Genomic DNA, 16,726 nt, shown 5'->3' with positions numbered 1-16,726 from the left:
ATTTGAGCATGAGCCTCAAATCATCGCTGCTCACCTCCACACAATTGTTCCCATTTTTCCCCTCCTGTGGAACAAACTACCACATCCTCTTCAATTTAATTCTCCCCTCCAGGTCTTCAAGACAGCTGTTCACCATCATCTCAGATCATCCCGCATCCAAAACCATCATCTTTTCTACCCCCATTAACTCCACCCCCAAGCCCACCTCTTTCCAAATTTCTGGTTTTTCCTTCCTTCCTCTGACTTTGCTTCTGTATCAATCTTGTCTACCCCACGTATCCTCCCCTACCCCTCATTCCTCCCCACACCCAATGTTTATCCAAGTCTCCCTCTATCTTATCTCCTTCAACTCTGCTGTTGGTGTACCCCCCCTACTTTTTCTTTTGTTCTGTTGCTTCCTGATTTGTTCTAGCTCTTCCAGGAGCCTTGACTTTGACTACAAAAATAACTCCCTTGGTGAGACTAAAGCACATCTGTTGCTGTCACAGGCAGGTGAGTGACGTCTCTCTTTTTTATTTTTTTATTTTATTGCCTCTCATCTGCTGTCTCTGCTCGCAACTCCCCCAAACCCTCTCCAATAACTCCAGGAAGTACAAGTTCATCCATCCCCCCCCCCCCAGTTAAACTTCCAAAATACAGACTGACTGCACTGCACACTTCAACTATTTTGTTCCTCTTTTTCTCCTGTCTGTGGAACCACCTTCCAAAGGATGTACTGTTCCATCCAGTACTTTGAACAGGTGGTGCACCACCATTATCATCCCCCACCGTTGCTTACAATATACTCTCACATTGCAGGTTACTGTGTTCTCGTTCTCTCTCTCTCTCTCTCTCTCTCTCTCTCTCTCTCTCTCTCTCTCTCTCTCTCTCTCTCTCTCTCTCTCTCTCTCTCTCTCTCTCTCTCTCTCTCTCTCTCTCTCTCTCTCTCTCTCTCTCTCTCTCTCTCTCTCTCTCTCTCTCTCTCTCTCTCTCTCTCTCTCTCTCTCTCTCTCTCTCTCTCTCTCTCTCTCTCTCTCTCTCTCTCTCTCTCTCTCTCTCTCTCTCTCTCTCTCTCTCTCTCTCTCTCTCTCTCTCTCTCTCTCTCTCTCTCTCTCTCTCTCTCTCTCTCTCTCTCTCTCTCTCTCTCTATCTATCTATCTATCTATCTATCTATCTATCTATCTATCTATCTATCTATCTATCTATCTATCTATCTATCTATCTATCTATCTATATATATAAAAAAATATAAAAAATTATCTGTCTTGACCTCCATTCTCTCTCCCTGGTCATTTATTCACTTGGTTATTGTATCCAAGACTGGTCCCGCTGCTCCACTATCACCGAATACTCTCCGTCACCTCGTTCATTCATAAGCCTCCGTCTTGTGGAGAAAAAATACAAAAACATATAATGCCACATCACATCACCACTCACAATACCCTGCAATTCCACAATCTGTTCGGACATTATATGTAAAAACCAAACATTCACTACATCCTCCTCAGAAGTGACACACCACATCACAACTTTATTACCACAATTCAAGCCGAACTTAAATATTCTGTTTCCCAAGCTGGTTTTCTCTGTTGTAGTGATTTTTTTTTCTGTTGTTTTCATGCTTGAGGTTAAGTTGACATGAGCAAACATTTAATGACGAGGAATCCACATCCCAAGGGGAATGCAAATCTGGTCAGTAAGTGAACCAGATTGATCATTCAAGTTTGCAGCCAAATCCTAATGGCCAGGTATGTTTCTGATGGCCGCCAGCCCAAATGATTGGAGAAGGAACAGACAGTTTCAATGTTCCCTTGAAGGAGTGTTTAGTCCATGTGTTTTACTTTGTCCTCCGTATAAACAGAAGGGTGGTTTCTAGTCAAATCCTTTTCTGCCAACAATCTAACTCAGACCACACAGTTCAAATAGACATACAAACTGAGCTACTCTACAACTCAAGAAAAAGTATCAAATCCAGTCTGCCTGAGATTTTGAAGCATGAGACCATAAATACATGATTTGTGAGTGTATATATATATATATATATATATATATATATATATATATATATATATATATATATATATATATATATATATATATATATATATATATATGTCGAGGCTCGTGGAGGAGCAAGAGCACAGGACGTCACAAAATGAAAAGAACAGTAGAAAGGCATGGAGGAACAACAACAGCAGGGCTGAGGGACAAAATTGAGAGAGTTTGAGAAATAGGGGATGTAGGGAAGAATGAGAGCAAGGGAGGGACACAAAGGGTGAACAAGATGGATACAGCAGCAAACTCAATCACAGAAATGGAAGGAAAACCTGGAACCTCAGAAAGAGGTTGGCTTGAGCAGGGTTAACGGAAGTAGAAAAATCATCAATGTTGTGGATGGGATACGTCTTGAGATGGTGCTGAACAGTTATCATGAAGATTTGGAAGGAACAATGAGATTGAAGAGAATGAGGAAGTTGGTTCCACAGGTGGGGGAAAAAGAGAAACAAATGAGTGGAGGTGAGCAGTGAGTCTGGATTTAGGTAGTTTCACCAGGAGGGAGACTGTGTGCACCCTGCATAAATGTGCGAGGAGGGCGGCAGAGCACGGAGAGAGCAGAGGGTACAAGACCTGAAGAAAGAGATGGCAGAAGATAGAGAGATCATTAACCTGTCTGCGATGTGAAAGTGATACACCCAGAGGCTCAGCCTCATCACAGGCGATTCCAATGATTTTGAAGACCTTGGTTTCCACAACATGGAGCTGAGCATGGTGTGAGGCAAAGGTGCCAGCCCAGAGGAGACAGCATTACTCCATCAAGCTGCAGACAAAGGTCTCATGGGTGAAGAAAAGCTCAGGTATGCCGAGGAAAGACTTTGCATGATGGAAGATGCCCAGTCTGGCTTTGGTGGCTAACTTACATAGATGGTTGGTCAAGAAAGACCGTTGCTGATGGTGAGGCCCAAAAGTTTGAGCGACTGAACTTCCTCGAGAGGATTGTTAAAGAAGCAGACAGGAGGGTTCACCAGATGGTCTTTCCAGAGAGACAAAGAAAGAGCAAGAGTGTAAGACTTATCAGGATTTAACAACATATCCCAAGTGTTTGATCAGCTCGTGATTATATCAAAGTCTGCAGATGGAAGAGGCTGCTGCCTGCCTATCTGAAGAATGAGGGATGCCACAGCAGAGGGTGGAGTCATCAGAAATGAGCTGAGCAGGATTTTGCCGAGTCAAAAAGATATTTTAAGATGAGGAACAGGACTGGGCCCAAGACTGCCTTTGGGGAACTCCTGCTTTGCCAGAGAGATAAGAAGAGAGGATCCAGTTGAAAGCCACACGTTGTCTATGAGAGAGGAGGAAATTCACGAGCCATGTGTGGACGTGTCCTTGGATACCATAGGCAGAGTTTGTATAATATAATAAAAAATGTTATTGTTTTTTGGGGGTTTATTTTGACCGATGTCAGCAGGATTAATCATTCAGTACCTGTAGATTTTGTGGCGCATGTGTTCAGTGCCACTGTATCATACTGTACCATTCATCCAACAGGGCTATGAATGCAGTGTTTGCAGCTCTGGATCGTTGCCAAGATGGTGTGGAGATTACAAGTGAGGATCATGTAATTCAGGTATTCATTGCTTTTACAGCTACAGCTATCATATGTTTTGTGCTTCCCACGAATACGTGAATTGCATCACAACTGTTGTGCTATTATGAGTTAAGTTTCCACCACAATGACTAGACATAGTCATTGTGCTTTAAACTGTGGAAGAAAACGAACTTGTGATCTCACTGGGAAGGTCTCCAGGTTCCTCGCATTTGTGTTTACAAGGTGTGTTATGTGTTCAGTGGTATCCTCGTGTGCCGATGTGCTTTGGAACGGTGTCCGACAGTACGTCAATCCAGCATTTGAACGAATGCTTGGCTATCGGAGCAGAGAGTTGCTGGGCCGCGAACAGGCCGAGCTGCCCAAGAGCGATCGCAATCGTGCAGACCTTCTAGATCACATCAACTCACGGATAAAAAAGGGGAAGGTAAGACCTGTGTGAATATTGCATCATCACAAAACATCCTCTCTCTTTGTTGGTCTGCCCAAGGGTGGATTCCAAGCTGCTGAAGCAGTCTGATGGTGTTTATGATTCCCGGTGGTTTGCCATTGCCTTCTCAGCATTAGTCAGGGCAGAAATTTTCGGATTTGGTCAGGAAAATTTTGCCAGCACACAATGGCCTATTCTTCGTGAAACATCCATTATCAGCAAATGCTGCCAGACGAATCCCCCTGCTTGACATCACATCCATAGGATGCTCATTACTGCAATGCCCTCCAGTAAAACACACAGGATGACAGTTTTATAGATGGGTCGGGAATCAAACCCAGGGTAGACAGCTCACAGGTGAGTGCATGTACCCTGAGGCTATCTTGGCAGCCCCCCTCGCCCCCCCCCCCATATCATGACTGTTCACCTTTGAAAAACAGCGTTTTAAAGATGGAACAAAATTGTTTTGCTAGCGATAATGTAATTGACTGTTTTGATGAAATTATACATCTCGTCCTCACCTAACCACCTTTATAACAACCCTTACATTTAACCGTCCCCTTTCTCACCTTGTACCTGTGTACATGTCTCACCTGCAATAGGAATGGCGTGGGATTTATCATGCACGGCATAAAAATGGAGAGAGTTTGCAACAACAGGTCAACATTACTCCTGTTCTGGGTCAAGGCGGGTAAGAAAGATTTCATCTCTTGGGTACTTCGGTTAACTGTTGGTGCTTGTGGAACGTTTTGAGGTATATCATTTTTCAGTACAAGATAATGTCACCACTCAGTTCAAAATCCTCATCCACAAGAGAAATTAATCTGGTCTGTGCCAACATGAGCATTTGTACAGAATGATGGTCAATGGGAAAAACATGGAACATTCACGATTGTTTAATTGTCCGCCGTTTTTCCCGATATTTCAGCACAACTTTGTCTTCCTTTAGTCACCTTTTGAAATGTGCCTCTTCTTTTTAACCCCTCATTGCATATATTTTTCTCTTTATGGTCTTATCTCAATGGATGTCAGTTAAACCGATTATGACGATTTTATCTGTGTTGGTTTCATTTCTTTTTCTTTACTTATTTGGCCCGAAACATAGCTTGTTTCGGTCACGGTCAAAAAGGCACATGGGCCTCGGGAATTTTTTTTCCCCATAATTATTTGTATCGGCCTGTTTGTTCCACAGTAAGATCAGGCATTACGTGGCCATCAAGAAACCGTTCCATGAAAAGTCTCGCAAGGTGCGTTGTTCGTTCGCGTGCACGGCCTACGAACTCCGGCTGTCATACTGGAATTATGTAGCTGTGATGTAAAACTATGTGACTGTGTTGGTGGACATGTGTAGTAGCTTTATCTACCCATGCATTGTCACACTTCCTCTCTTTCCAGTTTTTTGCCTCCTTCCTTATCGCACATTTTCCTTTTTTTGGGGGGGTTTTTTTTTGCCTTGTGTAACAAGATAGTCCATTTAATAGTGTGCTCCCTTCAGTGCTGTCTGATACTGCATTCAATTTGTGGTGGAGCTTGACCACCATCTGATACAGTGCCAGCTGGTACGACTGCAGCGAGGAACACTCCATCCTTCTAAGGATGCATTTCAGCCGCTGTTCTGTTTGCGTTACTGACGTTAAAAGATTACGCGTTACCTTTCACAAGCAGTCAACCTTTCTGCCAGTATACCGGGTAAATTGTCTGTCTTGCTTAAAGCAAATGATTGACCTACCCTGCCTTTAATAAGACACCTCCTGGTCTATAACCGCTGAGATGGCCCCCATTTAGGCTACATTTTGTGAGCCTTCAACGAGAGGTCAGGTCAGATGAGTTTTGCTTTATCATTTGAATTGTGTAATAATATGAGTTCTCTTTTGAGGAAGTTTGACGCATGAGGCCATTAGGCACGTCAAAGCCTGCGTTATTATTACCAACCGACAGTATGGTTGTTTGTCCATACTCCATCCTTTTAAATTCTGAGCATCAAGCAAAGGAGCAGCCAGTGGCATTTTTCATTTTTGAAGTCTTCGGTATTGCTCTGCCGGGGTTTGAACCACCGACCTTCCAGACTCAGAGCAGACTCTCGAACCATAACACAACTGAAGCTGTTTTGTTTTTCTTCTTTTTGCTTTCTCTTCATCTGCTTTCTTTTATCTGCTTCCTTTGTGGGATTTTTTTTTTAGCAACTGCTTTGTATTCATATAAAACGAATCGCTCAAGTGTGATTGTCTTCTCAGAGGTAAAATACACACACACACACACACACACACACACACACACACACACACACACACACACACACACACACACACACACACACACACACACACACACACACACACACACACACACACACACACACACACACACACACACACACAAGCATTTAAAGGCCATTTTCCCCGCTAAAGCGGGGGTTAGCCTTGCGGGCCCCATGACAATCTTCTCCACTTTACCCTGTTTTCTGCATCTCCCCTTCTTAATCCCCTTGCCCACATTTCCTCTTCCACCACATTTAGCCAAGTTTTTCTCGGTCTTCCGCGTCCTCTACTTCCGACTACACTCATTTCCAACACTCCTCTCACCCAGTCACTTTCATCCTTCCTCAACACATGACCCAACCATCTCAACCTGTTTCTCTTCACAACCTCCATCACAGACTCTATTCCCATCATCTTCCGCAAGTCATCATTTGTCTTCCTCTCTCTCAACGATACTCCACACATCCACCGAACCATTCGCATTTCCACCCTTTCCAGCCTTTGTTGCTGCTCCATGTTCAGTACCCATGTCTCACTCCCATAAATCATCGTACTCCTCACACATGTAGCATACACCTTTCCCTTCAGCTTCAACGACACTCCCCTCTTCGTCAGCACGCCACTCAGTTCCCGAAACTTCTTCCATGCACATCTCACTCTAGCAACCGTCGAAGAGGCTGATCCACCTTCTCCATTCAGCATGTCTCCGAGATAGCAAAATGTTTTCACCCCTTCCAGCTTCACACCATCTCCGAGATCCAACTCAACAATTCCTTCATCTGCTGCTCCCTCGATGCACACCTGACACTTGAATGTAGCTGCCACACTGGTTAATGACCCTCTCACCCCACTACATTTTCGATGAACCCATTCAGCACACATTGTACACTGAATGGAGTTCACTCCGACACCCTTCCTGCACACAGCACACGGCCATTTCCCAGTCCTTTCCACCTCACCACATGCTTTACCACTTGCCATCACCTTCGTCTTTCCGATATTCACCTTCAAACCTTTTGCCTCCATACATTCCTTCCACTTGTTCATCTTCTCCTTCAGTCCATCCACACTCTCTGCAATCAACACCAGATCATCTGCATACAGCAGCTCCCACGGTAAACCCTCCTTTACCCTCCGAGCCAGCACCTCCATCACAACTACAAATAGAAGTGGACTTAGTACCGACCCCTGGTGCACTCCTACCCTCACCTCAAACTCACCACTGTTCCCATCCTTCGTCCTTACAGCTGTGCGTGCTCTCTCGTACATGGCCATCACTACTCTGATCAACCATTCCTCCACTCCTAACTTCCTCAATGCCCATGCCATTACTTCGCGTGGAACCCTATCAAATGCTTTCTCCAGATCAACAAACCCAAAAAACAACTTCTTCCTCTTCTCCATGTACTTCTCCTGCAACTGCCTTACAATAAAAATTGCATCTGTCGTTCCTCTTCCTGGCATAAATCCAAACTGCATTTTGTCAATCTTTACCTTCTTCCTTATCCTCTTCTCCAACACCCTTTCCAATACCTTCATTCCATGCTCCAATAACTTTATTGCTCTATAGGAGCCACAGTCCAGAGGGTCACCTTTCCCCTTGTACAGAGGGACGAGGGTACTCAGTTCCCAATCCACTGGAATGCGGCCTTCTTTCACCACCAGATTACAGATCTCTGTCATTCTCTTCACACCCCAACTTCCCGCTGCCTTCAACATATCTCCCACAACTCCCGTCGGCCCTCCTGCTTTTCTACTCTTCATTGCTCTTATAGCTTCCTCAACTTCCTTCTCAGTTATCTTCTCTGCTGGTCCTAAAACTGGGTTACTCTCGATGTTTCTATCCCATTCATTTTCTACATTCAACAGCCTTTCCATATATCTCTTCCATCTTCCTTTAATTCCATCTGAATCCACAACAATTTGTCCCACTTCATCCTTCAAGCAACTCACCACCGTCACATCAAATCTCTCTCTCGCTATCTGCTTTGCGATCCTGAATACCGCTCTCTTACCCTCCTCCGAATCCAAGCGTTCTCCAAACATTTTCCAATGGGCCTCCTGCGCCTTTGCAACCTCTTTCTTTGCAGCCTTCTTGGCTTCCTTATAACTTTCATGTGCAGCCTCTTCTTCCACCGTATCCTTTGCCTTTTGCCATTCCTTGAACTTCTTCCTCTTCTCTTCAATCGTCTTTCCAACTTCATCATCCCACCACCATGTTTCCGAGTGCCTCGGTGGTCCTTTTGTCCATCCACATACCTCACCAACGGCTCCCAATAGACTATCTTTCATTGACATCCAACCACTTTCAAGTTCAACCACATCATCTTCAACCATACTCAGCCTCTCTCTTAATGCTTCCTTCACTGTCGCCTCTTTCAACCTCCACACCTTCATCCTCGGTTGGTACTTCACCCGCCGAATTCTCCGCGCACCTTTCACCCTTATATCGCAGACAACCAGGTGGTGCTGCGAAACAGTCTCCTCCCCTGGGATCACCTTTGTGTCCCGGAGGTTCCCCTATCTCGCTGACGCACCATCAGGTAGTCAATGGTTGTCGTCAACCCACCTGACGTGTATGTAATAAGCTTATTATTCGCTTTCTGGAATTGAGTATTACAGAGCAACAAATCAGCTCCATCAGCAAACTCCAAGATCCTTTCACCTTCTCCATTTCTCACACCATATCCATAACCCCCACAGACTCCCTCAAAACCGTCTGGACTCCTTCCCACATGTCCATTCAAGTCTCCTCCAACCACAACAACTTCCTCATCTTTCACATTTTCCATCAACTTCTCCATCGCACACCAGAACATGTTCTTCTCTTCATCGCTTCGACCGACCTGCGGGGAATATCCCGAGATGACGTTCACCAAGAGATTTCCGATCACGATTCTCACCATCATCAACCTTTCACTCACTCTAGTCACACTCACTACACTGTCTACAAACTCCTCAGAAAACATGACACCAACACCATGCACGGCTGCATGCCTTCCGGGCACCCTTGCCACATAAACTTGTACTTCCGCCCCTGCCTTCCCTTCACCATTCTCACACCACTTCCCTTCCACCGTGTCTCCTGCACACAACATATGTCCACTCTTCTTCTGACCAATGTTTCAACCACTTCTCCAGATCTCCCTGTCATTGTCCCTACATTCCATGTACCAAACCTCAGAAACCGATCTCCATGTGGGGCATCAGACGATTGGTCATCATAAATGGAAAAATTTCCTCCCTTGCTTCGATCAGAGGTAAAATAGATTCAGCAATGCCAACCCTCCCGATTTCATCGGGAGGCTTCCGAAAATTCACCCAAACTCCCGCCCTTACGATCACTATCCTTATCCTCCCGAAATTTTGATATTTTTGCACTGTTCACTAATCAGAATGTACTAGTATGAGAATTGAATGAAAAGCATCGTCTGCTACGTATAGCATGTGGTAACTCCATAACGTTCGCTGCTACCAAATTGTACGTAAAAAATTGCAAATTCAAATGAGGAGCAGCGAAACATTGGGTCTGGATCTCGCTTATGCGATCATGCACTGAGATTTAGTGCATGCGGTATGTGTGCAATACAGTGCATGCGGTATGTGTGCAATACAGTGCATGCGGTATGTGTGCAATACAGTGCATGCGGTATGTGTGCAATACAGTGCATGCGGTATGTATGCACAGTGTATATGCATGCGATACGCTCACTGCATGCAGCTGGGCCCCGTACCAGCCCGGCGGTCGCGACCACCGTGCGGTGTTTAATTTAACAGCCGCTAGAGTTCTACGAGTCGCGCTGCAGCTGTGGAACATCGACTTCGAAGTTACCGATGCTTCAAACCCTCGATGTTGATTACGGAATGGCAGAAAAGAAGCTTACGAAGACCAAGAAATGGTCTCAGAAGTACAAGACCGAGAACAATCTCCAATACCCGTATATTCGAAAGTCTGAAAGAGGAATTCATCATGGGTATTGTACAGTATGCAGCGTTGATATTTCAGTTGAGCACGCAGGTCGCGATGATATTCGGAAGCACGTTGTAAGCACACGGCACACAGACATTGCAAAGGAGAGATCTTCGAGCACGAGTACCGGTACACTTCTGAATTATTTCACCAAACAAGGGACAAGCGAGGAAGAGGATGTTACCCGAGCGGAACTTCTCTTTAGTGGATTTATTGTGGAACATAACTTGCCCATATCAGTCTCAGATCATGCTGGACCTCTATTTCAAAAGATGTTTCCAGATTCAAAAGTTTCTTCAAAGTATGGATGTGCAAGAACAAAAACTTGCAAGATGTGCAAGATGTGCAAGAACAAAAAAAAAAAAAAAAAAAAAACAAGAACAAAAAGCAAGAAAAAAAAAAAAAAAAAAAAAAAAACAAGAACAAAGAAGAAAAAAAGAACACTGGTCAACAATTTTTTACTTTCTGAATGTTGTCTAGATTTCTACAAGTGAATTAGGGTATTCTGGCACTGCTGAATCAGGAAATGGCATCCGTTTCTCTCCATCAGGTCAGGTTTTTGTGCTAAGTTTATTTGAAAAAATCAGATCTTGTGACAAAATCAATTACATTTTTGTGGCATTATCAGCTGATTTTTGTCAACACATATCATCCTAAACATGTTTTTAAGAAAAAAAATGTTTTGCCAACAACATTTATTGATTACATGATAGAAACATCGATTACTGTCATCTGAATGGTGGGCATTGATAAAGGTAAGTACAAGTAAATTGCATGTTGCGTCACCACTGTTCAAACTTCAGGGCTTGAACTTCCGTTTCTTCGAACTCCTGGAATGTTCAGCGGCAGGGAGGTCTCTCTTCAGATTCCAACAGTAGTCAGCCATCATGACTGCGTCCCAGCGACCCTGATACCTGGTCTCCATCTCCTTCATGTCCTGATGGAATCTCTCCCCCTGCTCGTCACTCATTGAACCCAGGTTCTCAGGAAACCGGTTCATATGTGAAAATAGGTAGTGCATCTTGATGCTCATGTTGCAGCCCAGGTTTCTGAAAGCAGTCAGCATGTTGTTGACAAGTTCTGCGTAGTTTCTGGCCTTATTGTTGCCAAGAAAGTTCTTCACTACCAAAACAAATGTCTTCCACGCTTCCAGTTCCACTTCGTTCATTGAGTTTTGAACTCTGGATCTCTGATGAGCTGACGGATCTGAGAACCATCAAAGATGCCAACTTTCAACTTCTCCATGGTCAATCCTGGAAAAGCCTGGCACAAGTAAGTGAAGCAGTCACCATCTTTGTCCAGAGCCTTGGTGAACTGCTTGATTAAGCCGAGCTTGATGTGCAGCGGTGGGAAGAGTATTCTGTCTCTGTCCACCAGAGGGTCGTTGATGACGTTCCTTTCTTTGCATGGCACCAATTCCTCCCACACAGGCCAGTCCTTCTTCGTGTAATGCTGAGCACGGTCCCTACTATCCCACATGCACAGAAAACATGGGTACTTGGTGAAGCCAGACTGTTGTCCCAACAAAAAGTTCACCATCTTCAGGTCAACACAAATAAACCACTTAAGCTGATCGTGACCAATTTTCTACAGCACGTGCTTCACCGCTTCATACTTCTCCTTCAGTGTAGTCGAGTGAGCGATGGGTACAGAGGCAAAATGGTTGCCGTTGTGTAGCAGAACACATTTCAGTGATCGCTTGCTGCTGTCAATGAACAGTCTCCAATCTTTGGGTTCGTACTGTGGCACTCCAAGCTTGAGCAGAAGCGCATGTCATAAGTGGCGCATGTAGGTATTGTACATTCTTCAGAGTTCGTTATTTCAAGAAATACAACTTTTTTGTATCACATTATTACAAAATCTGCCCCATTAACTTTAGTTTTGATCCACGAACTTTATGCTTTGCCTCACCAATTTTTGGAAGATTTTGAGGTTTTATGACTTCAAACTGATCCCTTTTCGACATAATCACCCAGAACTATCGTACCTGAATACTTCTTGTCATATTATTTCCAATTAAAACAATTATTTGACATGATATTTTACCCCCACCAACTTCTTCTAAAATGCTCCACACATGCGTACATGTGAACAAAAATGTAAAAAACGACATGTGGCCATATCTCAAAAACTTGACCTGATTGAACAAAACTAATGTGAGTTTTGGATTCAGCGCATCAGATTCGTCCTAAATCAGCTTAAAAAATGCAGACAACAAATTTGTTGTTGACCAGTGTAATTGGTGAGTTGTCAAATGTTACTGCTTCATCTATTGCCGATATTGCTAGACTCGCTCCATTTAGCCTAGCTCCAGACGGTAGCAATGACAGTGGTGAGGCCCAGCTATATCCTGTCCTGATTTCGTACCATGACAACAGTGCTGGGATTGTGAAGCAAGGTTTGCTAAGTTTGCCTGCGTGCAAACAAGATTCCACTGGAGAAAACATTTTCAAACTGCTTGATCATGAGTTCAGTGACAGGAAAATTCCGTGGGAAATTGTGTTTCCTTTTGTGCTGATAATGCCTCTGTCATGGTGGGCAAGCAAAAAGGAGTCGCTGCTTATATCTACAAACAAAATCCAGAGTGCTACATCATGGGATGGCCTTGCCATATGATGCACAATCCGACCAAAACTGCGGCTCAGGCCTTACCCATTGAATTAGATGACTTTCTCATCGATATTTACTACTACTTGGACAAAAGTAGTAAACGCGTCAAAGGAGTGAAAGCACTGCAAGAACTCTGTGATGCCCCGACACACAAGATTCTGAAGCATGTCGCAACAAGGTGGCTGTCCCTTGGTCAGTGCCTAGACAGGCTGATTGAACAGTGGGAGCCACTTCGCCTCTTCTTCAAAGAAGAAGTACGAAGAAAAATGCAACCAACTGTAGCCAAGACTCTAACAACGAGCAAGAAGGACGGCACTGTATCTACTGCCAGTACTGGCACTGCAGGATCAAGCACTAGTGGAGCAGCATTCACCACTACCACTGCAGTATCTGCTGCGAAGAAGACAGCAGGGACAGCACCAAAACCAATGCTGAGAGCAGGTAGCATCACCGGCCCTTCATCACGTTCATCTACAAAGCAGATCCCTTCAGAGTCGCAAAAGACTGTGATAGTCCCATCTACAGGCAAAGAAGGACCCAAATTAAGTTCTGCTTTTGCCAAATCACTTGATAGAAGCTCAGCAAAACCTTCGAATCAGAGGTCTTCTTCCTTGGCTGCACCTACCTCAAGCTCTCTCCTCAAACGTAAAATTGGATCTGGTACTACGAGTCTGACCTCTTCTGCTGGCAGTAAACGCAAGTGTGATCGCCCTGCGGCTAAGTGTACTACGAGTTCTACAACTAAAAGCGCATCTTCCTCAAACACTGTGCAGGAATCTAGAGAAAAACGTGTCAACAGGATGTTCTTGTCTCCACAAACAAAACTCTATTGTTTCTTCCTTCGATATGCTAACAAGCTTTTTTGAGAAGGGGAATCTTCTGCTCCAAAGAGACGAGGGCTGTATTCATCTGCTACACGGAGAATGAATGATCTTCTGAAAGATATCTTCGTACGGTTTTTGAAACCATCGGTGTCATCGGTTGCTCTGGTAAATGTACCCTTCTCTGACAGAAATCATCAGAAGAATGATGAGGACCTCATGATTGGGAACGATGCCAAACTGTATATAAGGGAACAAAGGAGTCTCAAGAAATCCACCTTCACTCTGAGTGAGTCAGACATCCAAGGTTTCTTCAGTGCAGTTCGCTCATATTATGTGAAAGCCTGCAATTATATCTTCAAAACCTGGCCGCTAGATGATGAATTAGCCAAGCATGCTCAGGTGCTGGATGTTAAGCTACACCAAGAAGTGGGGTTTGACTGTGTGGAGTTTTTCATCAAGAAATTCCCCTGTCTGTTTAGTGGCGGTGATAGTGACATCGACAGTCTTGAGAGTGAATTCGCTCACTACCAGGCAGACGCCTCCATAGCTACAATTGCTACTGAGACAGTGAGAGTGGATGAGCAGTGGCATCGGATTTCACAGCTCACAGATCCCTGCACTGGTGCCAAGAAGTATCCTAATTTGAGCAAAGTGATGAAGGGAATCTTGGTCATTGCTCATTCGAACGCATCATGTGAGCGGGCACTCAGTCTTGTACGGAAGAATCATACTGAATTTCGTCCCAATTTGAGTGTCAAAACCCTGGAAGCTCTCTTAATTGAAAAACTAGCTCATAGCACCCCTTGCTACCAGAGAGAATACAGCAAAGACATAATCAGAAGGGCTAAAAGAGCCACACAGCTGTCACTCAGCAAAGCTGCCATGGAAAAAAGCAAGCAGCAGTAGTACCAGCCAGTAAGGTAAGAAAAATATTGCTTCTTTTGTGCTTTTTGTTAATCTTTGATTGTCCCCTAACTTACTAATATTAACATACATGTAACATTAAAAAGTGCACAATTTTCCCCTTTTTTTGTTCAAAAAGTGGGAATTCTTAACATGTTAAATGCTCCAAAATAGGGCTCAGAGGGCACGAGAGAGCGTCTAGAACCCCAGAGCTTCCAGGGCCCTAAGGCGGGCCCTGGACCCCGCCGCAAGGGTCGAGCACTCCGCGCTCGAGATGTGCGCTTTGCGCACATTATTTGGTGTCGGTTGAAAATCCTCCCTAATTCTGATTTCCAAAAGTTGGCATCTCTGTAGATTACTTGAAATGCATGGTGAAGGAAGAGATGGATTGTTGGTCTGCATTTCCTTTCTCCTCGTATCCTTTCTTCCTTTTATTCCCCTTTTTACTGCAGTATTCTTTCATTGCCTCGCCAAAATCACCTCATCACGTGCACGTGTCATTTACTTGTCAATGTAACGATCGATTACTGAGGTTCGTGAGGCCGTTAGCGAACATTGTCATTCCTTATCCAGTGCAGAAGTTCACAGCGAGGTGTTTATCCACAGGGAGAACATGGAATCGAGGACAAGACTTCTGCAGAAATGGGTAAGGCTTTGTAGATAGGCAGAGAAAAGTTTTCGTTTTTGAAATATGTTTTTAGCTCCTGAGGAATTGTCACCCCATGCACGTTTAAGTGAAAGGCAGGATAAAGCAATTGGTTCCCGTCCATCTGTTCATGCGTCCACAAACGTCATTTTATTATCGATGAACAACTTGACTTGAATTTGATGTTTTCATTTGAACACGAATCGGAAAACAAACCTGTAGTTTAGCAGTACTTTGCCTCTGAATTTGGCCCGATCACGCATACGCAGAGAGGAGTGAGATAAACATTTTTACTCTGCCTGCCTGGCAGTCAGAAAACCAAAGAGTTGGTGTCAAAGCCACCCAATGCTCGCCTGTTTATACATTTATCGTTTCGAAAAGACTAGTCTAATAATACTTTTTTTATAAAGCATTGCAGTGAAGTCTGATCCAAATAATTTTAAATCAATATATGTATTTGTATATTGTAATCAGTAAAAAATAGTGTGGTGGATAAAGACATTAGAAAGGAAATAACTTGCACCAAAAACTTTAACATTTTCACGCTCACGCTCACGCCGGGGGTCTCGCTATAGCTCTCTGTTCTTCGAACAGGTGAGCTAAAAATGAAAACCATTCCAAATATGAAATTTACTGTTTTTAAAGACATCATAATGCACATATATGACAGACACGAGTAACTAATATAACGTGTTAGAAAGGGTGGAATATTCGACAATGTGTAAAACGTGGTAAAACGGCAGAAAATTCCAGAATTAATTTATTTATACGCCTTTGACAATCTTTATTTTATTTAAATTTAATTATATAGTTGAACATTGGAGAACACAAATCGCCTTCTTTGCACTTTCAGAACCTTTCTGTTTAGCAGTGCTTGGACATGTTATATTGTTACGAATCTGGCAGCCATGAGCACTCAACATTCAGGTCCTTATAGAACAGTTATATCGGTAAGTGTGTGTTTGTAGTTAGGGCCCCCTACCTGTGTCTAACGGGAATTACATATGTGCGCTGCGGAGTTTCGTTTACAACAAACCTCCTTCACTTCACTTCGCACAACGACGCCATTGCCCACGTGCGTTCGGCCACGTACGTGGGCAGAGATTTCCATCGCCTCTGACCGGGACTCCACCCAGGAAGACAGGGGCGTGCCCCTTGTCCAATCAGGCCACAGAAGACGACTTTCCCATGACACGCCGGCCAATGAGGGTTGAGATGGCCACAGAGAGCAACTTTCCCAGACACCCCGTCCAATTAGGGTGGAGAGCACCTCAGATGGCGATTTTCTTACCCCGGAGGAAAAAAGGAATAAAAAGGAACGCCAGGCTGGGAGCATTTGTGGTGGTGGTGGTCGTCGTCGTAAAGTCATCGTCGTCTTGGGGGTCACGGGTCTTGGTGCCGGCTGGTTCGTCTGGTCCTGGATCATCGTCGTCTCTGATCTTCTCCTTGGTCTTGATCGATTGGTGCGTGGCCGGTTGGAGAGTGTGGTACCTGGTGCTTGG

General features: G+C 44.3%; 1 protein-coding gene across 8 annotated transcripts in view; it reads left to right on the top strand.

Annotated features, from left to right (window-relative positions):
* The window catches only part of LOC147015269 (high affinity cAMP-specific and IBMX-insensitive 3',5'-cyclic phosphodiesterase 8B-like), a 214,295-nt gene that overhangs the window by 114,811 nt on the left and 82,758 nt on the right, over positions 1-16,726 (top strand). For 5 of the 8 annotated variants that reach the window (XM_085849851.1, XM_085849853.1, XM_085849854.1 and 2 more), the window contains 5 exons: positions 3,526-3,604; positions 3,870-4,010; positions 4,616-4,704; positions 5,206-5,260; positions 15,152-15,224. In XM_085849851.1, the coding sequence (XP_085705977.1) occupies positions 3,526-3,604; positions 3,870-4,010; positions 4,616-4,704; positions 5,206-5,260; positions 15,152-15,224 (437 nt within the window). The remainder of the gene's footprint in view (positions 1-3,525; positions 3,605-3,869; positions 4,011-4,615; positions 4,705-5,205; positions 5,261-15,151; positions 15,225-16,726) is intronic. The other 3 variants (XM_085849848.1, XM_085849852.1, XM_085849849.1) reach the window with 2 other exon arrangements.

This window comes from Eptatretus burgeri, chromosome 12 (genome assembly GCF_056783735.1).
Source record: "Eptatretus burgeri isolate ZD-2024b chromosome 12, Ebu_testis_v1, whole genome shotgun sequence".
NCBI lineage: Eukaryota > Metazoa > Chordata > Myxini > Myxiniformes > Myxinidae > Eptatretus > Eptatretus burgeri.
This window is presented reverse-complemented; position numbering and strand designations above follow the sequence as displayed.